A 27346-nucleotide genomic window follows, 5' to 3' on the forward strand; every position below is an offset into this window, starting at 1 on the left:
AGAGTGAATCCTCTGACGAAGGGCTAATGCTCGAAACCTCAGCGGCTCTCGAAACCTTGACTTGCTTCTGTCCGTAAAACGAAATATGTCGGCTGCTCGCCCCTACGATTGAGTGTCGGATTTGGTCTAAAACATCAGGTGGTAAAAGGGAGGGGGGCCCCCGCCCGCTCCCCTAGATCCACTCCTTCTTATGACGTTATGTTTTGGGCCGCAGGATTTACCAGTGGAACGCTTTTTTTAATACTTCTTTTGGAAGATGGTGCACCACCGGTCTCTGTTATGGTCTGAACATACATTCGCTTCTTTCAATATCTCGGGATAAGAATCTGTTAGTAAACTGAAGACCCCGTCCACACAGACATTTTCGTTTGAAACCTACCTTCTTCTTTACAAATTGGCCTTCCGTCCAGATGTATCCAGCGAAAACGGTCACCAAAAACACAACTTTTCAAAAACGCTCTCCAGAGCGGAAATTTTTGACACCTGACTGAAGCGGAACTTCTCGAAAACGATGATGTCACGACGCCGAGTTCTACGGCCGTCGTTTTCGAAACATTCCAGTTTCGGTTACTGCTTTCATTGGATACATGTGCCACAGCAGGCAATGTTTGGTTTTATCACTGACCAGAGTTGAAACCGCGAAGAGATTCGAGTGCTGGCGTTTTGAGCGTTAGCCCTTAGTCAGAGTGAATCGATTCGCTCTGACGAAGGGCTAGCGCTCGAAACGCCAGCACTTGAATCTCTTCACGGTGGTCAAACCAAGCATTTATTCAACCTCGTTCCCAGGGTCCTCTCCTACTCAGACCCCGCGGCCGAGTAGGAGAGGACCCTGGGAACAAGGTTGGCATTTATTTCCACTCCGATTCCCCACTGACGCAGCACCACAATTTCTGTAGAAACCAACCCCCTTAAAAACGGAGAAAGACTTTTGCGTTTTCAAACGACTACGGATTCGTATGGATGGGGCCCAAATACATATCTTATAAGAAGTTTTCAAGGGTCTTTTTGAAAACGCTCTCCAGAGTCAGGGAAGGCCCTGTCGACACTTACCACGATACTGAGACTATATTTACATTAGAGAGGGGATTTTCCCGTATTCGTGACGAATTCGGAACATTTTGGTACCAGATTCGTTTTGTCGTTTTAATACACGCGGATGGGTTTATCCAAAATAACAACGTCCCGGTTTGGTCGCGTCTCCGGGGATTTTGAATCCGAAATCTAAAGTGAATGCTTTTTATTAAGGAAAATATCAAGAAAAACCTCTGGGACCAGGGTACTAGTATACTGGAAATGCAGTAAATGCTACCGTGGGGAGGGAGGTGAGAATAGGAAAGGAAGGTTGAAAGTGGCCCATTGTGCCTTTGTGAATCCAGAAAACCCAGTATAATGGAGAAATAACGTGTACAACAACCCGAAGTGTATTTACTGGCATGTGGAAACTTCCTCAGTCTCTTCTCTGTGTGAAGATGCGGAGGTATCCTTCGAACAGCTCTTCCTTTGCCCTGAAGTTTCGAAGTTCTGGTCAGATCTCACATTATGGCTCAAAAATCTCAATGTCAAAATTGATTCCTTCTCCGATACCGACAAATTGTTTGGTAACTGGAACCAAAAAGATGCCCCTAATGGCATTTTCGCGGAATGCTCAAGGTGGCCTCATTTATTCCAATTGTATGCTTCACAGATTTTAAAACTATCTAATAAAACTAGCTGACGGAATAGTTTGAGTCACAAAGATAGCGTGATTCCGTATTCCCTTGCGTTACGCTACTTATCGTTATACCGGAAATTGCGACTACACATAACCTCACTCACTTTTTTTTATCCTGGTTATGTAATTTTAATAAAAGTGTAAGATTACAAATCGTTCTCATTTCACCAAAAGAAAAAAACAGACAGGAAAACAGCCAAAAAGCTTCCCTAAATGAAAACTTTTTGTAAAAATTCGTTTTTAAGCATCAATTCGACAAAGTGATGTGATGTGCGTTTTAGCTTATCAATGACCTTTCCTCATTGTGGTTCTACAACTGTCAAACAAAGCATGATTCCTTCGCCAGGAACTCTCCAATTTCCACTGTTTAAAATGTCGAGTGCTTCTTAGAACTGAGTTATTCTTTCGCCGATTTCTACTGCTTCAAAAGGGTAAATTTTCTTTTTGAAAACGGCATAGTTGAGTCTAAAACTTGTAAACAATATGGCCGACACAAGGAGAGAGCAGAATTTAATCCAGGTTGAATGAATAAATCAAGTGATAATTTGACCGGTCACACAGGTAAGGATGACGGGGTCCCCTCCCTCGTGATATACGTGCCGATAACGGATTTCGATTGGGCCGTTTTTGTTGAAGACAATCAGAACAATAGATCCCTTCTAGGAGAGAGCAGAGTTTATGGATAAATTAACGTGCAGATTTGAAGCTACCATGAAGAAAAGATACTGAGCCCAATTTTATACACAGTCTGTCCTCAGGGCATCCCGCGCAAGAAGAAGACTTTCTCTTTCTCAATCACATCCTTCTTAATGCAAAGCAGTACATCTATCATTGTAGGAGCAACAATACAAAACCCTGTTTGAAAACTTTCATCCCCAGAGTGAAAATGACTTATCAAATGGAAACTGAAATCGCAAAGTCTAGCAACAAATTTAATATTCATTGTAAGAAATGGGGCAAATATAAAAAGTGTAATTAAAAATCACACCTTTTATGTCATGAATTATGCATTTTAAAAGCACCTGTTGAGACATGTACGTCAATTTTTCTACTAAATGTATTACCAAGGTATTACTGTGAAAAAAAAAATCAATAAAATACAAAAAAAAAAAAAAAACGTGGAAAGTCGCGTAATGAAAAATCTGAAATGAAATAAAATGTTGTCATGTCAAGGTTGTCATTTCAAAACGATTAATATCCATCACCAGCCAACCACCTAACGCTATAAAAATGAAATAAATATTAATAATTACACGATGAAAATTCTCCGATTTTTTTCCCGAGAATTTCATCGTGTACTCATCATCTTTTCCAGTTTCATAGCATTCAAATATTCAAGTGCTTAAGCTCAGCTGAAATGCAGTTTTGCCCTGCTGAAAAAAAAATTCAATCAGAGACGATATGGAAGTCATGGAAGATTGCATGATTGGAAATATGCTCATCGATTTCGGCACAGTAGCGCCAGCATTAATTAGGTCTGTCAAAGTTCTGGACGTGTAAGTCCATTTTTCTACAAACCTTGTATATGCGCGCGTTCTTTGCTTTTCGGATAAGGTAGTCCTCAAATTAAAGTGTATCCTGAGTGCCTAAGTTTTGTACTAAAAATGATTATGTTAGAATCCTGGTACTCTAACAGGGTCTCCTGGGTCATCTCCCATAACAGCGAATAACTCGTACTTTTTCTGCAAGTCTCTGATCTCTCCGATGTACTTGCTGTTATAACGCTCTCACATTCTAACCCTCCAGTCCTTAATTGTTTTGGGAAGAATACCAAAGGACCACTCCTAGAAGTAGTTCTACTTCATCATCTGTCCAATTAACGTTTTAAGTAGCCGTCTGAATCCGTTCTGGGCGGCATTTTGTTGATGTCCGCCGAAGATGAGCGAACCGGAAACATGCTTGGTAACCGTTCCCTCTTTATCCAGATGTGTGTATTAAAACGGTTGGGAATCCGAATACAGTCGACTCCCGATAACTGGAACCTTCAAGGGAAATTGAAAAAGGTTCGAGTAATCGGGAGTTCGAGTTATCGAGGGTAAACTTATATAGAAAATGACCTGAAAGGAAAGGAAAATTGGTTCGAGTTAGCGCGAGGTTTGAGTTAGCGAGGGTTCGAGTTATCGGGAGTCGACTGTACCTTTTATTATAAACGCCGGCGAATCCGAGTACCTTAAATGTACATAATAAATCCGGAAACATTTATGAATCCGAAAAAATCTCCTCTGGTGTTAATGTAATCTGAAAAAGATGCGTTTTCAAATTTATCGGGATCAGTGTGGACGAGGCTTGAGATTATTCAATTAGTCTAGGAGGTTTTCCTTTGTAACTGTTACAACCCAGAGTCAACCCAGTCTGTTAAAATTAAGCGCAAAATTATAAGTTGAACACAGTTCGCAATTGGAATAAATTATAATGAAAAAAAAAAAAAAAAAAAAAAAGGCCACGTACACTGAATAACATTTAATTTTCGTTGAAGTGAATACAGATCGAAAATTACATGGTGGGCTTTGATCAGACCGTAATACTCCAGTATTAATAAGTGTAAACGGCGCTAGCCCTCGCGATGAGCACTTTTTTTTTGCTCTTGGAGTAAACGTCGAAACAAAATATTGTTTAAATTAAAAAAACAAAATACTCTTGGCGAATTGTGGCATGCTCTTTTGATTTAACAAACTCATTTGTTTCCGTTCAAAAACAACGGACAAGTAACGCTTTAAACTAAAATAGAAAGCAAAGAAAAGAAATCATAAAGCGCATTTCAAGAACATCCTAAGACACAAAAGATAAAAAGGATTAAATTCATTTCACCGTACCGGCGTGCCCGAAACTAGACAAATGGACGCTTTCGAATCGGAAGTGAATTTGGCGACTTTAACTTATCTAGAAACCATGCTCCGTATGTCGAATTGAATTCACTATTCGTTCAAACTTGAACGACCATATAAACACCTGTTTATAAATCTCACCTGATTTCAATGTCTGCCGTTTTTCCAATCCAACCGCGTGGCGGCGAAAAGTGGACGTACACAAAAATATTAGCTTGTGTGTGAGAATAGTGGAATACACGGCACGTTTGTTCGCCAACAGACAGCATAAAAGTAAACGAGTCGTGTTTAAGCACACACGATTTGCGCGCTTGTTTACATTTTTAATTCAACGCGCAATTTCGCAGTGACGAGACATCATTTTCGAGACAGACAGTGGCAATCGGTATTGGGTATAACACTCAAAGGCGCGAAACGATCCCGTTGTCATGAAAAACTGGTAATTAACGTCCACACCCATATAGGAAACACAATAAATTGTTTCATTTTTTCGTTCGTTGTAAATAAATTAATTTCCAATACATTTAGTCTGCTCTAAAGTCTGTGTAAACACAGTGATCGATGGAAATGCGGAAAGCCACGTGTTAATTGTATAGCGAGCAAAAGTGGCGGGAAATAGCATTCAATGTACAGAGACGAAAGCTCTTTAATAAGGCAGGCCTTCCCACACTTTGACGTACGTTTATTTGTCGCGTGAATGCGAGTAAAATGCTTTTAATAAACGGCGAAATTAGAAATTCAAACGAAGCAAATGTCTACGAACCAGACAAGCGTTTTTTTTCATTTATTTTGTTTAAAAACAAACTGTCTTGGTCATGAATGAATGGATGAATGAATGGTTTTAAAATAAAGAAAATGCTTTTCAAACTGACGACAACTGAGCGGAAACATTACGGACACAATAGACTACAACTTTCCCTTCCAGTTATGGTTGGGCCGGTGCATGAACACAAAAGAAAGATGGGCAGAAATTGAAAGTACAGTTAACAAGCAATTGTTCTCAGAGGCTGCTGCGTAACTCGTCAAACCGAGACAACAGCGTGATGTTTCTTTGTTTAATCAGTAAGATAAATCGAAGACATCTTTCACAAGGTATTCAAAAAAGTGTCATTTCTACAACTGTGTAAATCATTGCAGACGGTATGTCGGGAATAGAGCTTTATCTGCAAATTTCAATAGCACCGACGCCCACTTCCAAAGTTGGCCTTTACGTCAAACAAACACATTCAGTTGCTAATTGACTGAGTTTAACCAATCGCTAACGGTGCTTACATCTATTATATTACTATCACGCCAAGTCTTTTCGACAACTTGCTTACTCTTCTTACTTTGCGATAGATTACATCCTTGTCACTCGATGTCAGCGATAACAACTTCTCAGGTGATATATCATCAGAATAGCAACTTGCACTGTTCGCAATCCTGTTGCTAAGTCACCAGACTGACTTCCTTGATAGCTGTTTTCGTGACGTCAAAGCACCAAATTTGGACTTCCACTGTTGCTCTCATTTTACGTCAGTCAGAAGCGAATTTAATTAATTAATATGCCAGCGGCACGGCAGACAGAACTGGCTTTGAATAAATCAAGCGACATTGGAAATCCACTTTTAGGTGTAATACACGGTGAGACCAAAATAAAGCTGGGAAACAAATAAAACTCAAATGTGTCGTTATTCTTATAAAAATTGTTGCTAGTCTGCTTCTTTCCAGATCTTTTGAAAACTCAAATTAAACACACATTATAGTCCGCACCAAGACCGGCAAAACATGAAACCGAAAACGTGCAACCATTGCAAAGGCGGAAATGAACATGGTACCCAAGCTCGGGAGAACACAAGTATTAACTTTCCATCAGTTAACCAACATTTTCGGTTGCAAATTCCGGAGACTTTCCTTGGCTTTTTTCCATTCGTTCCAAAGTTGCAATTTCATTGGTAGATGGAAAGCGCCTCGTGACAATATTGGTTACAGGGTTTTCTTCTTATGGCGCTTATTGGCTGAAAGAGATCGGGAAGCACTGCTTGCTATGATTTGTTAAGGCGCTGTTACACCAGCCAATATTTCTCGCAACTTGTCTCGCAACTTTGTTGCGATAAAAGTTGCACGAATCGTTGCCTAGTCTAACATGACCTGAAATAAACTTGCCTCGCAACGTTTTTGTTGCTGCAACAGTTGCGAAAAGTAGAAGTCGGTTTTACTTCGTGAAATGGTGATTGGCGGCAACAAAAACATTGCAAGAGAAGTTCATTTCAGTGTTTGTTACACGACGCAACGTTTTATGCAACCTGTGTTGAAACGGCGCAACGAAAATTCCAGACAAGTTGCAAGACAAACTGCCTAGTACTGTCGTAATGTACAACAGCGCCTTTAGGGCATACTGCGTGAATTTTTTTTTATCAAACTAAATTTACCAACACAAATCAACAAACCAAACAAGCGATAAAAAAGACCTAAAAGACGTTCAAAGTTTGTTTGACACAGTCACCTGGGGCCCGTTTCTCGAAAATCCCAGTTACCGGGCCCGGTGAGTGACTCTGGTGATAAACGAACGTTTCATAACAGAAGTCAAATTTTGTAAGCTTTGAATACGATATTTTAAAATCTTCTAATTCTACGAAAACATTGGCCAAGCACCGTGTCTGTCATCACTGTGTAATCTGCGAAGAAACATTTAAAAATATACTTTTCGGGCCCAGTAAGTTTCGAGGACTTTCGAGAAACGGGCCCCTGGCATCTTATAGAAATCCTGCCAGTGAGTTACAATTTGTGGAAAAATAAACTGAAAAAATAAAACGAAACAAAACAACTCACATAAACCTTTGCCCACTTCGCCGTTTTGTTTCCAACATAATACGTCTGTTGCATCTAAGCTTGCAAACCTGACACTACATTTCCAAATTGATGGAAACGTGGAATGACCCGATACCAATATGCTAAAAAGCAGCCGTGAACTACTGACAAGCTAGTAGCTGTCAAAGCTACAAACTTTTAAATGTTCGTTGACCAATTATGTCTTGCTTGATACCAAAATAGGTCGTGCTTTGGGACCACAACGGAAAATTATTTCTTACCTTCGTCCACTCTACATTACAATCAGATGAAAACTCGATCATTGGATAAGGTAACTTCAAGATTTTGATTGGCCAAATCGACCATGCGATACCAGCCATCATAGCATGTTATTAGAGCCGAATCTTCTTGTCCTTCCTTCTTGCAAAATTAAATCAGCACTGTGGATCTGTCAATATTTCTTTTTTTAAATAAAACACTGATTATTCCACTCGCGCTTGATAGATATGGGATGATTATAGCCAACGAGGCGCCACCTGTCATCTCATATCTAACGCGCACTTTATTGTCAACTTTACAACCTCGTCCCCAACCGCCATTTTGAATATCGACCCTGGGGACGGGATTTTCGACTTTGGAGTTTTTGCCTAATTATGTTTGTATCCAATAACAAATAAAAATGTGCGATACTGTCAACAAAGTTGTATTTTCTTATTTATTCTGTTTTGCAACCCGTTAATAAGAAGGTTAAAGTTCACGCGGTAAAGTCATACGCAGGTTTACCATCCTCTGTTTGAGTGATGCAGTGTGCTTATCATCGGCTGCGGCGGTCATGAAAATGCCTAACTATAAGAAATTAAAATGAAATAAGAAATTCACGTTCTAACGAGTTCTATTGTAAGCTCTTTTGTGTCTACATGGATAAATAACTTACGAAAACGATGTTGGATTTTATTGTTATGTGTTTTGTTGATTTGAAGTTTGCGAGAGTAGTTTTATAGGTTTAATTCACTCAGTTTCTTTCTTATGTTTCTAAGTGAATCAAATTTCAAGTCTGTAAGGTTCAAATCAACAAAACCGACATAAACTAAAGGTTGAACATTGTGCTCATTTAGTTTATTTCACTTTTATCTGCTCGGTTAAAAAGCTCCAAATGGCGCCTTCAGAAAGATAGAAAATATTTTTTTGTTATTACCATCACTGTAATTAGAAAGAAACATTCTACCAACAAAGAAAAATGGCAAGCCTGTGCCAGGTGGTGTTGAAAAGTTATCTCGTATTCTGTTTAAAACTGACCTCAAATTCATTAGATTGCCTCGTGCAATTAATGCGACGTACTTTGGAATTTGATTAAATAAATACAGTCGAACCTTCCTGCAGGACCACCTTTCGTAAGCGACCACCCAAATGTCAAGCGATAGGTTCGACTGTATGCGTGCAGAGTGAATGTCTCAATGCAAAAACAGCCGGCGAACGGCATGATGGCGAGATGTAGAACTAATCTGTAGTGTCGACAAATTTGTTATGCACCAATGTTTCCTGTCTTCACAAACCCAGATAAGAAGTGTAAATGTTCACTTTTAACGATAGAGAGATGGATGTGGAAAGAACATTTTCTTCAGACTTGTAGAGTTTGCAATGTGAAAACAAGAGTTACTGGCCAATAACAGTTTGTAGTGGGAAAGTGCTTTACGCACTCTTAGTTCACGCTCTCAAAAATAACGGGAGATTACAGCAACGAGTAAATTCCTTTACAATGAGATGGTTCATCCGCTCGAATGTCTGAACCTAAGAAAGGCCGTCTTTTACTCTGTTTAGCAATCGCAAATAGTTTGTAAGTGGTTTCTTCGCGGGCTTGTGTGTTGCCTGTCGGGTCTCTGCCGGAGTGATCCATACACATCACCAAAATGGCTCAACTCCAAGGTTCACTCACATTCTTCTGGTGGTGCTATTTTCCAACTAACGAGTTGCCAGTTTCCATCTGACTGTACTTTTTTTTCAATGATGAAGTAATTTCATCTGGAAGACAAATTAAGAAAATTTAGAAAAGCAACTTCACAATGTCTTGCCTACTTTATCCACACGATTTTCCATGTAACATGGACCTATTTTAAGTTCTCTTTCCTGAACTCCCCCAGCACCAGAAAAAAAAAAAAAAAAGCGGTTTTGGTACCTTAACGTAAAAACAGTCAAAATGTTAAAACGTAAAATGCAGCCTCCCTCGTAGACGCTCTTTTGGCTCAGCTCGTCACCCAATCTTCTCACGATGGGGAGGAAAGATTGTTTGACGAGCGAAAAGAGCGTCTGCGAGTGAGGCTACGTAAAATGTAAAGCGAATTTATTTACACACGGTCTATCTTTCGGGGAGACGTGCACATCAGACAAATATTTTAACTAAGCACACAAACCAAGAGACTATGAGGTAAGAGAGCGAATCTCCCATACATGCCCCTCTTCCTATGAAAATTTTTTTCAATCTATTTTTGTTTGCGTTGCTATTTTAATGTCGACATCTTATTGGTCAGTTAGAGTGACGTCATTTAATTTCAAACTCAATGGCGGATTATAATTTCCCAAAATAGCATGACGCGAACTAAAAAAAGATTGAAAATAATTATCATGGGGCACAGGGATTCGCTCTCTTACCTCATAGTCTCTTGCACAAACTGAACACTACAAATTGTTATTCTAAATTCAACCGTTTCTTCTGTAACTGAGACATTTTCGATTCAGTTAAGCCTCTTAACAGAATTATGTATGTATTGGTTACACGTTCATTGAGCCACGAGAAGCATCGTGCAACCAATTATCACTTGTGTTTGGTTTTATCACGAGTTAATAAGGACCACCGTAAAAAGATTCGAGTGCTGACGAGGAGCTAACGATTGAAATGTCAGCATTCGAATCTCTTTACATTAACCAAATTATCTTATCAACTCTGTTGATAAATCAGACATTCGTTTCCACTCCCCACCGACGCCTTACCACAGTTTCTTTAGAAACTAACCCCCTTATCCAATTATCATTTAGTTTATACGAGTTTCCCCTCGAGTAGCTCTGGTTACATTCTATTTTTGTCGAATTTTGATTGGTTCATGGCGGCACTACAATGCCTTCATCGTGATTGGCCAGATTAAAAAAAAAACAAACAAAGAGAAAACAACAACAACAAAAACAACAAAATCAACGTATATAGGATTTTATAAAAACATAATTGCAATACATGTATGAAAGTGGTCCAACTTTGGCGCCTTGTCAGCTGTGAAACTTACCTATGAAAAAGTAGTTTCTGATATCTTGTGTTTGGAACAAGACCTTTTCTTTTCAGTTTTCTGACAGCTTCTCTGAGATGTTTTGGTTGGATAGGACCCTTGTCCTTACATTGCTCCATGGTATCACAAGCTGAGGTGTAACAAAAACAACATATTATTTATAAAATGTGAAGAACTAGTTTTATCAGCAACAGCAAAACTCACCCACAGCCAAAACAACATAAACATGCAGTATGCCATTGAATTGAAGGCATTCAGTAATATTTCAACTGTTTATTTCAAGAGCATCTATGTTGAAAAGTGTGGGCAAGTCTTCTGTAGGTGGGTTTGCATGTGGACAAATTCATTTGTTTATTGAATTGTATGTGGGTGAATTCTAAGTAAGGCAGATTTCAGATGCACTTTGCATGTTCTGCATCAAAATACTCAGGCTTGAATTTGCTATAAACTAAAGGCTCCTTCGCAGACGCTTTTTTGGCTCATTGTGAAATCTTTCCTTGGGAATTCTAGGTATGAAACTTCACCTTTATTTTCATTGATAGAAAGTTTTTGGATATTTCACTTGCACATAAATTTTCTTCTTAGAATTAAACAAGGAATGTTAAGGACTTTCAAGCACTTTTAAAGGATCTACAAAGCTCCAAGGCCTTTAACTTATCATTTAAAAATTCAAAGACATTCACAGAGTTTCAAGGTGTAAGCAACCATGGATGTACATGAATGTGGAACACGCACCTTCCTCGACAACTTCTCCAACAAAGACCTTTGCTATTCCAGCCATTGCTATAACAACATTGGGAGGAATTGATGTTCCTCCTGTTACACTTTGCATGAGCTGTAAAACAAAACAAAACTAAAGGCTATCAGGATTTTTTTTTGGTGGAAACAATCATAGAATTCAGGCAATGTGAAGGGTGCAAGGCTGCTGCCCAACAGGTGCACGGTAGCCTGGAGCACCCAAGAAAATGCTTTGGGCACCTAAATTTTTTCCAGCAGCACCTAACACATCACTTGTTGGGCTCCTTACTTCTCGGCTTTTAGCCTTGTGGGCCCCTTGAAATTTTTCCTAGGCAACAGCCTTGGGGCGTGAACAGAATTAAATAGGTATCACAGTAGATCTAGGACCCAAATCTTATTTAGAACTGGAGGGCCAAATTGTTTTCAATTCTTACTGAAACGTTTTCAATTTCAGACCCCCACCTTACAAACCCGGGGGGGGGGGGGGGGGGGGGTTACTTGGGTTCAGTTTTGCTGGGTATGTGCTGCTGGCCTCTCAGAGCCCTTGCCCAATTATAGTCTATTTTGTGGCCAGTTATAGACCCCATCTTAGTCACTTTTGGGAAAATGTAATTTTTGCGATCCCAACTAAGTCACTTTCTATTTATGCATCTACTTTGTTCTGGACTGGTGGTTTTGTGCTATTGTATAACTGGTTAATATTTAAGTTGTGGTTTCAAGAGTGGAATGTAATGCGAGGTGATTGTTACATTTAATAAACAACAACTTACTGAACTTTTTAACCAAGACCATTTTAAATCCCTACTTAATAGAATTTTCTTACCCCAAAAATCCGAAAATGTGCAACCCCATTCTAGTAACTCTATTGAAAATGCAACCCCATTGTAGTCAATCCAGTCGTGAAAATGCGACCCCATCCAGCGGCACATCCCCATTAGCCTCTTATAAGGAAGTACCCCACCCCCCCCCCCCCCCCCCGGGCTTACAAACATGTGGATTTCCCACTGGATACAGTCAAACCACAGTTATCTGCAGTCACTGGGATTCTTAAAAAAAGTTCAGTAATCAAGAATGTAAATGATTAAAGTGCACCTAACCCCCCAATTTTTTTTCGCTTAAATAAATCTTTGCACCTGTTCAAAACACACTGAGCCTTTTTGCGCCTTTTTTCAACCAAATCTTGACTTTTTATAGGCTGTAAAAGTTACAAATTTCTAGCCATCATCGTAACTTGTTGTTTCTGTTTAGCAACCGTCACTCTTGTCTTATGCCATTTGAAGCATTTTATTTAGGTTTGGTATGGCTTGTTTCAGTTTGTCCGGTGACTGTACAGCCTCCTTAGTTAGGATATGAACTGTGTGATAATCTGTAATCCCCGAAAGCAGCCGCCATTGTTGCTTTTGCTGAGTATCATCTTGAAAACCGGTTTTAATGGCTGAGATACCATGCTTTCCTTTATCCAGTCGCAAGTGTTGTTTCTTTACGACAACCAATCACTGAGCTTAGACAAATCCTGTCCCAAGGAAATTAATTTCACTACTCAAGTGACCAGAGGCCCATCTCTCGCCTCTTTATATAAACAGCTGATGTGGTTATTTGTTCATTTTTATTTTTTAGACAATGGGCCTCTGGAGCCAGGGTAATGTTGATACGTTTGGGTTTCCAAATTTAAAGTGGTATATATCAATATGATAAGTAATAAAACTTTCCATGCCAGAATGGCAGGAGTGCCAATACTTATACTCGCTGCATGCTACAAAAACGTGGGAAATCAATCCTATACATTACCCTTTTTATTGCTGCCTTTGGAAAAGCTGCTCTTCTGTACATTTCATAACGATTCAGTTGTTCCTCTGAGAATGATGATACCAGCAGCCTGCCATTAAAAAAGTTAAACCAGGGAGTGATTACTCATATCTAAGAGCAGTCTGTGTGATCAACTAGGCCGGGTATCAAATATTTCTCAAATTAGATAGTGTCTTACTGCATTTTCTCTCGTTCACCATATGTTTCGCCGCTGTTCTCTATAGAAGTGGTTTGATTGGAAGAACTGGTGCTTGGCGCCATATCAAGAACGTTCGCTTTCGACGGGTCTTGCTCGCTTCTTTTCACGTCTGTCGGTCGAATCTTAGCTGGTGGTGAACTCAGTTCTGGTTCTTTCACTGTCTGATCAGTTCCGTCCTCCTCGAGTTTTCGTTTTAAAACGCCACTTTCAGAAACATTATTCTCCATCTTGACTATTCTGTTCGTGAATGCCCTACTCCAGGCGTTTACGCGAGAGACTGGACACGACTATCCTCACGAGCCTACGAATGTTTCCGAACAATTCCGAACACAACTTGCTCAAAGATGGCAGACAGAAATCCATCGCCTCCTCGATTATCCGCTGAGGAAATTGAACTGATACAATACGACAATATAGGTGAAACAGTGTTTAGCAAGAAATGGGTGTTAAGCACGCTAATGAAGTTAGTACAGGTAGTTCAGACCAGTACAGAGGGATCTGAAGATGAACCCGACGAAGAACGACAACAACAGCGCGAGGATGAAGACCCGCACGAGTTGGACGATGCCTTTGAAAGAGAGTTATGTGAACTCTGGGATATGTCCATGAATGCTGTGAGTAGCCGAAAAGAGATTTTTTTTAGATTGTGCGAGTTGTCGAAGAACTTGTGCATGTGGTACTGGTTGCCCGTATTTTTACGGGAATGCGTGACGTGTGACAAGTCTCTCAGGGGTAGGGTAAGGAGGAGTGACCTTGGCGCCTTGTTCAGAGTGGATAACTTTATCCAGAAGATAATTCGCTATCCAGCGAATAAAATCTATTTAGTTGGAGTCATTTTATTTGCTAGATATAAAGGTTTCAGCTCTTTGAACAACTGGGACCAGAAATTATGGGTCACAGAGGTCCTTTAATTTTGGGACTATAATGACAGAGAGAAGGTGCTTGTTTAAAAATTTCAATGACGGAAACTTAAAAGAAAAGAAAAGGAAAATGTTTTCAAAAAAGATATACCCTGCCTCAGTAGGCCAGTTCTAGTTCCTCTCTCCGATCCCATATATACATCTATGAACTTCATGAATAATAATTAGTTCATAAAGTTAGCGGAAGAATATCTGGAATATAGCTGTGATTGGTAGGAGAGGGGTTACTGAAATAATTCCTTTACTGGAAATAACCTACACTTGTGAGCATCCATGAGGATAGAATTACAATGATTGTGGCTTGTCAGTGCTTCACCCTCTTGGGCATATGCAGAAAGTGGTGGAAATTTCATTGATTGCAGAAGCTAATCATACATACATTGAACATTCCATTTTCAATATTGTTTTATCCTCAGCACTGATCATTGACCTGTCCATGTAATAGGACAAAGTTAGAGGTTCTGTACTGTAAGGAGGACATTTTTGTCATTACTAGGAATAAATGAGTTAAGAATGCTTTTGGTACTGTGTTTAATAATTTTACAAAAATTTTCAGTCAATATATAATGCTTTCATATCAACCACAGGATGTTGCTGCCTTTTTAGAAGAAATGGAAACGACTGAAGTCCTTCTAGATGCCATTTTAAAGTCGCAGAATGCAAGAGTCACTGTATGTACTTACATGTAACCACTGAGCCTTGTTTTTGTGCTTGTAACTCTCCAAATCATTCAGCCTGATCAGTATTCAGTCAAAGTCTCTCTCATAGCGACCACTTCTTGTAAGTAACCACCTCCCGTAAGTGACCACTTTGTCGTACCCCAAGGGTGGTTGCCTACGAGAGAGTTGACTGTATTATTATAGTGCTGCCATTTGATGAAGCCTTCTTGTTAGTGTTTTTACATCTTTCGTAAAAATGTTTGATGGCTTCTATCTCAACCAGCCAATCCGCTAATACAAGACTAAGCTAGGAGAGACAGGTCATAGGCACAAACATGGAACTTGAGGACTCCACTTCCCACACAGATGTTACATTTTGATTCGCTTTTGAATGTGAAACCATCAAGAAAATATTTTTTAACTTTCAAATTCATCCAAGCAGTATAGAGTATGAAGTATCAAATCAGTTGCTCTCTGGACTCTCCTGTATGTAGCTCAGTGGTAGAGCATCAGAGCCAGTAACTGGAAGGTCATAGGTCTGACTCCTCTTAGGAGAACTCGGATTTTCTTTTTCTGAGTATGCCTGTGTCACTGAATGAAAAAACTCTCAATCAGACATGCCAACATTCCCGGTTTTCCCAGGAGTCTCCAAGTTTTTCATCAAATCTCCCAGTCTCCTGGTAAGACCACCAAATCTCCCGGGAAATACCTACCGTGGCCTTTTTCAATTTTTTTTTCATTAATTTCGTTATTTTCGAGATGTCAAAATTACAGGAAAATAAAACAAGAAGTGTATTAATTTTAGTGTTCTTATTTGAGCTGTTTTCAATCGGAAAACGTAAACAGAGCAGTCAAATTGATATATATTTAGCGAGTACAGTACCTTTATTGGTTAGAAATCAACCAATCAAATTACACAATACACAGTTGGTAAATGTTGTTCTAACTGAGAGACATTGGAAACATTCAGAAGGCCTTCAGGTGATGTTCGGAGAGTATTCAGACATTGTTCAAAATGATATTCTTACTAACAATTGCAAAGATTTCTAGAGGTCTCCAGATTTTTGAACTCTGGGGGTTGGCAGGTATGCCTCAATGTCAAGTGGTATCTTGAATATACGCCTAAGTGCCCGCCTGGCAGCACGTGTTGAAACTAATCTCTGTAAAATCTTGGAGTTTTACTCATTATTTCTACGCAAAATAAGCCTGTTGGATAAGAAGTGTTCCCCAGTATGGCAGCCATCTACATGAGCTCCTTCCTAAGGTCTTTATCCTTCTCAATCCAAACTAACAACCGTCTTGCACTAGACTTATGGCAACGCTTGACCTCCCTTGGTCTATCTAGAGTCAAGCCTACGTATCGTGGCCTTCGTGGTGGTAACAGGAGGAAACAAGTCCTACCGAGACCCGGTACTGTGCAGGAATCTTCCATGGGACAGCCCTTGTTTAGCTATGGCAGTTTTTTAACCGACTTCTCTGGCGAAAAGGAAAACGTCAATGGCGAGAGTAATTTACATACTGCTCTGTCTTCTACATTAAATGTTCAGATTGACACCTTACAGCGTGTTGGAATAAACAACGGTTCTATTCTGGTGATCAAGCCTCGAAATCGCCTGCGAGACCGGCCTTCTGGTCCCCAGCGCACACCGGGTGTGCATGGGCGAAACCTTTCACATTTTGCCCCTACAATTCCATCAAATCAGGGAAAAGAAAACTCAGTGTTTGGCCTTAGTGCACTACTCGCTAACACCATGTCACTGGCAACCAAGACTGACGAGGTTCGTTCTGTTGTCCTGGATCTAAAACCTAATCTAGGGTTCTTCACCGAGACGTGGTTAAGAGAGACAATGTGTGACTCACTGCTGCAGATCCCAAGCTACTCATTGATCCATCTTGACCGCACCACAGACCATCACGGCGGTGTTGGCCTTTACATCGAGAATTCTATCAAATTGAAGCACCTAGAAAAACTGTCGGATCCTGACATTGAGGCACTGTGGGCGTGGCTACGACCCAGCCGACTTCCACGCGGTGTTCCCTGTATCGTCGCGGGTGTTATATACCATCCACACTTCAACAACAGCATCAGAGATGCAGCACTTGTGAACTATCTGTCTGCGTCCCTCACTTCTTTGGAAGGAGAGTACCCCGGTTGCGGTTTTGTGTTGTGCGGCAATTTCAACTGCCTAAATACTCGCCGTTTGACCACCCAATTCAAGCTGAAGCAACTAGTAGATAAGCCCACAAGGGGTGACCAAATCTTGGACTTGGTACTTACTAACCTTCCACAGCTCTACGACTCAAAGGCTGTGCAAACCTTTCCCCCCTTTGGCATGTCTGACCACAATGTTGTCTTAGTGAGACCCAAAGCGAGACCCAAGGGCAACGGTTGCAGTATGAAAACCACGGCAAGGCGAGACACACGACCAAGTAGAAAGTTGGAACTTGGACGCTATCTCTCGTCAATTGACTGATCCCCAGTTAATGGAGATGACTGCGAAGCTAGGTTAAACATGTTTGTGGATATAATCCAGATTGGCATGGATCACATCATGCCGGTTAAGCACTTCAAGACACACGTTAATGATGGGCCATGGATCACTGCAGAGTTTAAAAACCTTATCAAGCTGCGCCAGCAAGCGTTCAACAAGGAAGATAAGAACGCCTTCAACCGGTACTGCAACCTCGTTAACCGCGAGCGAAAATCTCTTCGCGTCAAAAACTTTGCCAGCAAAGTTGACCATCTCAAGTCCACCAAGCCCTCTCAGTGGTGGAGTGCTGTCAAACGGGTTGCAGGAATGGTCCCCTGCTCCAGTTCAGAGTCTTTTCTTTCCAGCTTACATTTGGATGGCAATTTGAGTGAACTTGAAATAGCCAACAAAATTAACTCAGCCTTTCTTGCACCAATGGAAAACTTTCAGCCATTAATGCCCATCGCAGCCCACGAGGATGACCCCTATGTGTTGTCTGTATCCGCGTCTGCAGTCTTGGCTGCTTTGAAGCAATTAAACCTGCGTAAAGCAGCCGGACCTGACTGTGTTGCTGATTGGCTCCTGCGAGAGTATGCAGAGGTTCTTGTTGAACCCGTTACGGCTATACTCAACTCCAGCTATAAAGAGCAAAAGCTGCCCTCGCCGTGGAAGCTAGCTGACGTTGTACCGCTACCCAAACAGAAGCCTGTTGAAGACCTAAGTAAGCATCTGCGCCCCACTTCCCTGACCCCCACCATCTCGAAACTCGCGGAGGACTTGAAGCCACTTATGTTGGTCCCGCAGTACTCAAGAAGATCGACTATGATCAGTATGGAAGCATCCCCGAATCCTCCGCCTTATTCGCCCTGATCTCGAAGTTTCGCCACTGGTCACAGGCTACAGACGGGATAGGGGCAGCCGTCAGGGTCGTGCTTTTTGACTATCGAAAGGCATTTGATCTCATTGATCATACGATCCTCATTGCTAAGATCAATGGTCTTGACATGCCGCGCAGCATCAAAGCCTGGGTGACCGATTTCCTGATAAACTGGCAACAACGGGTAAAACTGTCGGCAGACTTTTTCTCTGAGTGGGGCCCAGTCCCGGCCGGGGTCCCACAGGGAACCAAAGTCGGACCATGGCTCTTTCTGCTTATGATAAATGACCTCAAAGTTGACGCCCCAACGTGGAAGTATGTAGATGATACTACCATCTCTCAAACCTTACCCTGTGGCTCCCTGGGTGACGTACAACACGTTGTTACTGCGGTGGACACCTGGTCCCAATCCCAGCTGATGCAACTCAACACTGACAAGTGCAAAGAGTTAATTATTGACTTTAAGGAAAATCCTCATAACTTTTCTCCACTTGTAGTAGATAGCAAAGCCCTTCCTGTCATCGAGTGCGCCAAAATCCTAGGTGTTACCATATCTAGTGACCTCAAATGGAACAATCACGTCATAGATTGCATTAAGAAGGCAAACAAGTGGATACATTTCATTGTTCTCCTGAAAAGGGCTCGTGTACCTTGTAATGACATTGTGAATTTCTATTGTACAACAATCAGATCTGTCCTAGAATATTGCGCTCCCCTCTTCCATCACGCGCTCCCCGCTTATCTCAGTGAGGATATGGAGAGAATACAGAAAAGAGTTCTTTCCATAATTCTCCCAGATATGTCATATCAGGACCGCTTGGACAGCCTAGGCCTGCCAACACTAAAAGAGAGACGCAATGAACTATGTAAACGACTCTTTGATTCAATCGCCAACAACTCGGGGCATAAATTGCACAACTTACTGCCTCCAAGAAATGAACAAAGCTACTGCCTGCGACGACAGAGAACATATAATCTACCACGTTCGCGCACAGACCGCTTTAGACAGTCCTTTGTGTATGCAATGTCAAAAGATGCCTAGCAACAAACAATGCGTAGTATATAGCTAGTAACCATACGTATTATAATCCCATTAGATACTTATATATATTTCTCTGTAAAATACGCAATTCAGTCTAATGACTGCGATGTATTTTTGAATAAACAGTCTATTCTTATTCTTTCTCACATGAACATTGTCAGTAGTAATATATTAAGCTTAAAGGTATTTAGCAGAATTGTTTAATATGATACAATAAGATGATGTTCTACTCTTTGTAACGGACAGGAAATCTGTGTTGGTATTCTGGCAAATATGGCCTGCAGTCATGAAGTGTGCATGAAGATGATGAGAAGTAGAGAACTTATGTAAGACTTGAATGTGTTAAATGTTTAAAAATAACTCATCCACAATACAGACTTGTACAAACTGACATGAATGCACAATTGGATAACAGAGCTCTGTAAGTTGTACGTAAACCCATGTTATTAATAGATCACTAGAAAAGTTTAACTATATCACTAACTCAAAGGCATCACTATTTTGACTTTATTTTTTCACTCAGATTTTCATGGACTGACTAACATTTGATCTTCTGCAGGAGTGCTTTTGCTAAATCATGCGTTTAGGTTTTGGCCTTAGTTTATATAAATTATCTGGGCTTAGTCTAAACTTACTTTTGGGGTGGGTTGGGTAGATAGGCCTAGTGAGGGAGACAATGCTTTCTAGTCTGTTTACCTGCCATTAACAAATTTGCAGGTAAAATTTTTTTTAAATAAATTGTAAATCTATGATTTTTAACTGGTTTCATATTTTGTTTTTCAGCGATGTTGTGACAGCATTACTTGACGAGCCTGATGCTCCTGTTTTGGTGGAGGTTACCAGGTAATATACACAGTCTGCCACTATCTTCTACCAAGGAATATTTCAGTCATTTGATTTCATGCTATGTTTACCGCTCTTTCTAAAAAAGTTTCCTTTACTTGATAATCTTAAACTTCTAATTAAACTTCTTTTGACAATATTGTCAGAAATAATATTATAATTATGTAAAGTTGTTAGGTGTAAACATCAGCTGAGAACAAAAATTTAATGCCAACTGTCATTGTAACATTTGCTGTTTTTGCAAGTTCAGATAGTCCCAATATAGGTGCATATTGCTTGACTATCTTGAAAAGGAGGTGTTTGAGTGTTTTTTATCTGATAAAGTGCGCAATCAAATTTTAAGGGTAGTTCTGGTAAAGAGTGAAAAAAAAAAAACAAAAAAAAACAAGCAATTCTTTAGTCAGAAACAGAACGAAAATTTTGAACCCTGGGTGATCCCCACCTAAAGTTTGTTAGTTGCAGGTGCATTTTGATCGAGTATTGGTTTGCTTCTTAATTTCTTAGTAAAAACTACTCCAGGTCTATTTTCTCAGGATTTGTAGTTCCCTGCCTGCTCATTTGCATAATTTAATTGTTTTTTGTTCTTGGTTAGGCTGATTCATGTCTGCTTAAGTAACAATGAAGTTTTGCGTCAGTGGATGGGAGTACTGGAAACAGAAACAGTCTTCAAGAATTTCGTTTACATCCTGGAGAACTCTTTAAATGGTAAAATTGTTAAATATAGATTAATCCCTCAAACATTCTTTCCACCCTTGGGTTTATAAAACTTATAGCCATGTGTTGCACTAGCTCTAAAAGAACAATTCAAACAGTTCTGGGAAATAACTGTCAAAAATACTGTGCAATGTCTGGTTGGCAATCATAATTTACAACGGAATTTCGTGAAGGCTATTGCTTAAAAACTTGAAATGAGCAACAAAACAAAAAAGACGTTTAGATTCTAGTGCGAGTACTGTTGAACTACAAGGGATTCATAGGTATACTTGTACTAGAATTTAAAGGTCTCTATAATAAGTTACAAGTCTGATTAATGTGCTAGTACTTGCATCCAAGCTCTTCTTTCCTTTGTTGTACCTTATACAAGGTGGTTCTAACTTCTGAGTCTGTGGATAAGTTCATGCCATTTTACCATTCAAATTAAGGCTACCAGTAATTAAGCAGCATGTTACTGTGGCACTAGTATTTTTGGGGGGTGTTTTTACAGATTGAAATACTTAATTAATTGAAATCTGGGATTAATTTCAGTTTTTAATTTGGTTACTCTTAAAATTAAAGCAAAGAGTAAATAAAGAATGATGATGCTTACTAAGTGATCACTGACAACTAAATATTTGTAGATTCATCTTTTTAAGTAAGGAAACATGTTTGATTTTGACTTTCTTTGCTTTTAAATTTTGTTAGTGGATCTTCTGACCAACTGTTCTCAGGTGGTGGATAAGGTTCTTGATTCAAGAGACGAAATGCTGAGAACTTGGGCTGACTTGCCTCTGGTAACAGCTGTCTGTGAAGCTATGAAGCAAATGCATATGAGGTATGTATCAATGGTTTTGTGTGACCTCCAGTCTTTTAATGCCTCCGCGAGGGTATCGTGCACTTTAAGATAATATCCATACTCCCCCCACGGATTGTTTTTTTTTTTTTTTCACCCCACCTCCCCCCTAGGGAATTCTCATTTAGCTTCATACTTTGCTTCTAAAATTTTGACTTTTAAGATCCCCCTCCCTCTAGGAATTTCTGATGATCTTCCTCGGGGGGGTGGGGGGGTGGGAAAACTCTCAATCTGAATTACTATGGGAGGGGATAGACTGCCCTGGGAGCAAAAGCAAGGAAAATAAAAATATTGTGGAACTTGCAAACCATCTACTTGTAGCTAGAAATAAGCCACATAAACATTACTGGAAATCTTACTTTGTTGAATAGATTAGTCACCAGGTCATGCTAAAACATTTAGATGGCTGGCTCTTGGGATGTTTCTATCAAGTTAACTTTCATTTGATAGTTAGCAAGGGACGAAGAGCTTGCTGTGTATATTGTGTTTGATGTAGAAGGAATGCATTACTAATTGTGTTTGGAGTTGAGATTGTATGGGACAATCAACGAATCAATGGATCTAGAGATGCATATCTGGCATCCCCCGCAGATTTTGCAGGGGCAGATGACATCATCACCAACTTGGCAAAGGAGAGAGAGCCTGGGATCGAGATCATCAATTGAAAATGCTTTCCCCATTTTTTTATTATGTAGTTGTTAACTAGTATTACCCTGTTTTACTTACAGATCAGAGCAACTGCACATTGTAGAAACCCTACTTCATATTCTTCAGATGGTTTCCACTGTAGAACAAGGTGTTCAAGGACTAGGTGAGTAAAAGGTCATAATTATTTTGCAAAGAACGGAAAGAAAAGTTTGGATTGATGTTTTTCCACCCCCTTGTTTTCTTCCAAGTGAGTTGTATATCCGTTGTCCCGTTGCTGTGCCATTTTATTGCTGAGTGCGGACATGATGAAGGAGGAATCATTGTTGGTCGTGAGGTGTCGCTTACTGAGTCCTTCTCAGTGATGAATGTGATTCTTGTAGCAGATCCGATTACTGTTCTGACTGCCATGGAAAAAGGTAAGCTCTGCTTTCTCGTGTCTCACTTTACTTTGATGAAGACAGACCCGTGCCAGACAGAGTAGTAAAGGAACTAATGGGTTAACCTGCCAATGAACTCTCACTACCTCTTTCACTGAGAGGGGGGTTTCTGCAACTGCACAATCACGTAACAATAATTTTCTATCATTTCACTTATGTTAATATTATTGATATTACTATTAGTATTAATATTAATTTTATTATTGATATTGTTATTAAATAATTATTATTATTTTAGAAGACATTAGACCAGCTATCATGAACAGAAACATGTTTCCTTTAGTTGAATGCTGTTTACAGAAATCTACTCATCTCTTTCTCAAACTCCTGCTTTGTCAAAAGTGTCAATTTTTTTGTTGAATGTTAGAGGTAGCAGGAGTGAACTGTATAATGAATTTGTTAAAATTTAATATGCAGATCCAAGGATCATGAAGGTGCTGTTGGGTCTGCTGGGATATTCTTGCAAGATTCATCGCAAAAGAAGCAAAACCAGCTGCAACAGATTCTCTTTCTCTGAAAGCGATGAACACAGATTTGAAAGGAGTTTTAGCAATGAAGAAAATAAGCTGGGAAATGAAGCAGAGAATGATCATTCCAAAATCAATTCTTCTGAGCCTGAACCTTTGGCAAGTACCAGTGGTGGACAGGGGGAGAGAAATGCTGAAGAAGACAATGATCTACCAGTAAAACATCAGATAGAAAAGCCAAAAGAGAAACAAGCTGACCAAACATCTGGAGTTAAAAGTATTTTGATTCCCTTTACCTAGTAGCTGCATAACACCTTTAGTATCGAAACTGTCAAAATTTGCAAAGCTTTCCAAAAATTTCCAGTATGGTAATTTCCAAAAATTATATAATTTGCCCCCAGTCTTATCTAAATAAATCCTCCCTCTAATTCATAATGGTTACTTTTAATGGTATTGAGAGGTTTTTTTCAAACATACAAAAACCTGAATTTGACTGTCGTTTTTCAAAGAAAGCTTTTCTGTCACTGCAAATTAATTTGTCTACTGTTGAAACACAAATTTTGGCTTATGGCAAACTCAGTTATAGTGCGACGTGCCTTCCCGTGACCACCCAGCAAACTTTTTTTTACAAGTTAGCCAATCAGGATACGCGAATTTGATTTTCGGTCACGCCTCTTTGCAAAGTCCAACAGGCAAGTGACGCAACAACGAATTATTGAAAACATGTCGTTTTATATTTTATGGCTAACTTGTAAAAAAAAAAAAGTTTGTTGGGTGGCCACGGTAAGGCACGTCACACTGTAAAGACATTACAAGCCTTTTTTTTATAGTGGGCATAAGTCATACATTCAATTGAATCAGTATACTGGAAGATGAAAAAATTATAATTCATTTTGCAGTTGACAGTAGGGAGTCAACAGAAGCCGTAGCAGGTTGTTCTTCCAAAGATGATTCACCCACCAAGGAAGTCATGACAGACCATGACGGCAGTCATGAATTAAATGTCCCAGATATTCACCATCAGTATTTCACAGTGGCAACTGGCTTTTTAAAAGATGTCATCTCAGAATCTGCCAAGGTAAAGGCCTGATTCATTGTTCTAGCTAGGCAAAAAGATGAAAGTTTAGAATTTTTTCAGCAAAATTACTTTTTAAATTAGTTAGCATGCTCGTTATGCATTAATATTTATTGCAGCTCACATGGTTAGTGCTGTTAAAATGGCCAGTGCTTATAACTGTGTCTGTAGCAAGCCCGGGTGGCAAAAAGTCTTTCAAAAAATATGTCTGGCAACATTTTTGTCAATTTTCCCATGTCTTGCAGACTAAATTCTTTGTGCAAAGATGTCCTGGAATTTCAAATTCTTTTGCAAGGATAGGAAAGCCTCAGGGTCACCGAAAAATTACTAGTTTCACCATCGCACAAAGTCCTAAATTTACCTTTCATCGTCCTGCTGACATTTGATTACAGGACCTACTGCCCTCTGTAGAATGCTACCAAGTTAAGTCCACTAAATTTGTGATCTAGATTACCAAGCAATTTGTTTGTACCCATATAGGCCTGCTATACTAAAATCTTTGTTCATAAACATATTATAGTTTTTATATGCATTTTTTTAAATTTTTATTTATGCTTGTCCATTTGTTACCTCATCACCCTGCAGGCTCCAAAGTGTGTTTCAAGCATGTTAGCACCTCATGAAACCCTCCTGCAGAAAATTGTTCATTATGCGAGCAGAATACCAGTCTACAATACACTGGTAAGTGAATGAAACACTTCTGTGCTCATGGTTGTAACTTTTGATTGAGTTTGAAAGTGAGAGTGGAGTGGAGCATGATTTTACTGACCAGTTGTACTGTTAAGCACAGGCACAATGCTACACAAGAAATCAGGGCACTTCTGAAAAAATGTATGGGTTACACAAGAATATTGGAAAATGATTTGTTTGAGCCCTTATCAGAAACTTACCCTGGGGTGCCAAAAGAGCATACAGTGGAACCTCGATTTAACAAACGATAATCTCCAGCCTAGCCTTTTAAAATGTATGGAACACAACCTCGATATAATGAACTAATTTCCCTAGTCCTTTGGTACTTCATTAAATGGAGGTTTCATGGTTTTAGAATTTAACTCATTCAAACTAACAAAAACAAAATATTTTTTAAAGAATGATAAATAAAGGCATTTCCTTAGATTAAGTCTTACAAGCTGATATTTGTTGAGATGTGTTTTATAAATAACTTCATAAAATAGTTAAAATTATTAATAATTATTATGGTAAATTTTGTATTATTCCAAGGTATTTGACCTGGTAGAATCAACCCTGAGCATATCGGAATTATCCAGCCTACACAAAAATCTTTCAGAAAGACTCTATGCACAAAAGGTAAGACTGAAGTTTTTTGTCATCATTGTGAACTAAGGCATCTATAACATTTACTTCATTTCCAAGAGGCCAATTGCGATGCCTTTCAAACGAAAGAAGAACTTTTTCCCTTTCAAATTGAACTCAAAATCCAAATTGGTAAGTCTTACTTTGAATGTGAAGCTGTTGCAAGTCTGCAGCATGCTATGTGAGAGAGGGATTAATATTGTGGATATTTATTTCCATATCTTTCAGGTCCAGAGCTCAATTACAACAGAAAATTAAGTCAAGCCACAAACTGATGTAAATAGTCTGGCTTTACGACAACTCCGATAAGAACAGGAATGAAGAATCATTTTAATGTAACTTTTTTTCCTGGACTAAGTACACCCAGGAGTGGTGTAGGGTGGGAGCAGTTTAGGAAAGTGAGTTTAGGAAACACTTGGAACATACTTGTAGGAAATATTTTCAACATGTCAAGTCAACTGAAGTGATTAATATATTGTAAAAATATAAAACAAAAATTCTTTGCAAGTCATGTACTTTACTGCACCATTATGTTGTTATGAATAAAATGTCCCTGTGGCGCCTGTACGTAGAGTGTTCATTATCTTTGTTAGTAAAGTAACGTGGTTTACTGTCAAGTCATTTTATAATTTATTTAGGCAGGGTGGCCCTTTCAGCACTAGGCTGGTAACAGTAGAAACCCTGTGTAATTTATCATATGTACGATACATAAAATACAGTAAAAGTAAATAAAAAGTTGTTACTTCCATGGCTCCTTCAAGAATGCTGTTTCATGACAGACTTGAAACAATAGAAAACTCTCAAAGCACAAACTCAGCCAAACTAAAAATCTTCAATGTTTACTCAAGTTTGGGCTTATAGAAGATAATGTCACGTTTAAGAGTCCTTCTCCCAAAAAGGCATTTTCTTAAAAATTCGTGGTTTTTTTTCCTTCAAATTTTGTCAGGGTCACAATTGATTAACTAACTACCCGGATTCTGAATTTCATGGTTATTGAAAAACTCTGACAAACGTCAACAAATAGCTAAGTGTATAATTCCTATTTGTTTGCATTGCTCGAAATCGCGCGCATTTACAAGACCCTAAAGCTTTTTGCTGACTTGCAAAGGACCCATCTGTTGTAAAGATCCCCAAAATAAAGGAATAAACTCTCATAGTTTATTAGATATAATCGTGTAAAGTTTGCTTACCATTTTTACATAAATTATAACCTAAATTTGCAAAGCGCTGAATTTCTCAAATTGGGTCTTTGCGATTTTGGTGAAACTCTGTTCAGCGCAAGGCACTAATGCGCACTATGTGTAGCCAAGAGATTTTCACGAAAAAAAAGCCGACAACAGAAGAATTTCGACTCAGACCTCAAAGGGGCGTGGCACTATAACTACGTGACATTTACTCCGATCGCCAAAATTGTTTTGCTATATTGTAGATTGATCTATATGTTATCCATTCTGTGTTAGACTTACGATAAAAGTAAAGGTGGGGATACCAGAGAGCTTCAAAGTAGGATGGTACCGCCAAAAAATAACTGGGTCGAGTCACCTTAACTTGGAAGGGCTTTTATGTGAATCTGGCTTATGGCATAGACATAAATTTACGTAAATATTTATACATGCATAAATTTGCATAATAAAATTCATAAATTTACACTTAAAACGGCTACTTCATTCAACCATTTGGTTTAGCATGAATAAATTCCACAC

The 27346-nt window shown here is 39.3% G+C and overlaps 2 protein-coding genes and 1 long non-coding RNA gene across 4 annotated transcripts; 1 reads left to right on the plus strand and 2 right to left on the minus strand.

Annotated features, from left to right (window-relative positions):
- Nucleotides 1-2625: 2625 nt before the first annotated feature.
- LOC146486035 (uncharacterized) lies at nucleotides 2626-4977 on the minus strand. The gene is made up of 2 exons (XR_014859688.1): nucleotides 4678-4977; nucleotides 2626-3768 (listed from the first exon to the last, which is right to left on the minus strand). It is a non-coding gene; the product is annotated as an uncharacterized LOC146486035 (long non-coding RNA).
- A 3866-nt stretch (nucleotides 4978-8843) lies between these two features.
- LOC146486036 (transcription initiation factor TFIID subunit 11-like) lies at nucleotides 8844-13627 on the minus strand. 2 transcript variants are annotated; one of them, XM_085097628.1, is made up of 5 exons: nucleotides 13321-13626; nucleotides 13125-13212; nucleotides 11334-11433; nucleotides 10599-10728; nucleotides 8844-9345 (listed from the first exon to the last, which is right to left on the minus strand). In XM_085097628.1, exons 1-5 carry the CDS (start codon nucleotides 13566-13568, stop codon nucleotides 9342-9344), a joined length of 570 nt encoding a protein of 189 aa, XP_084953754.1. In that variant the 5' UTR covers nucleotides 13569-13626; the 3' UTR covers nucleotides 8844-9341. The 2 variants fall into 2 exon arrangements, with proteins under 2 accessions (XP_084953754.1, XP_084953762.1); XM_085097636.1 differs by lacking the exon at nucleotides 8844-9345 and having other exon boundaries at nucleotides 10595-10728; nucleotides 13321-13627.
- Nucleotides 13628-13647: 20 nt separating this feature from the next.
- On the plus strand, nucleotides 13648-26391 carry LOC146486037 (protein saal1-like). Its single transcript, XM_085097620.1, has 13 exons — nucleotides 13648-13955; nucleotides 14849-14932; nucleotides 19557-19636; nucleotides 20094-20153; nucleotides 20746-20858; nucleotides 21555-21684; nucleotides 22431-22513; nucleotides 22599-22766; nucleotides 23205-23531; nucleotides 24154-24332; nucleotides 24915-25010; nucleotides 25551-25637; nucleotides 25872-26391. The coding sequence occupies exons 1-13, from the start codon at nucleotides 13686-13688 to the stop codon at nucleotides 25899-25901; spliced, it is 1707 nt and encodes a 568-aa protein (XP_084953746.1). The 5' UTR covers nucleotides 13648-13685; the 3' UTR covers nucleotides 25902-26391.
- The last annotated feature ends 955 nt before the right edge of the window (nucleotides 26392-27346 follow it).

The sequence above is a fragment of the Pavona decussata genome, unplaced genomic scaffold, assembly GCF_977016875.1.
Source record: "Pavona decussata unplaced genomic scaffold, jaPavDecu1.1 SCAFFOLD_21, whole genome shotgun sequence".
Classification (NCBI taxonomy): Eukaryota; Metazoa; Cnidaria; class Anthozoa; order Scleractinia; family Agariciidae; genus Pavona; species Pavona decussata.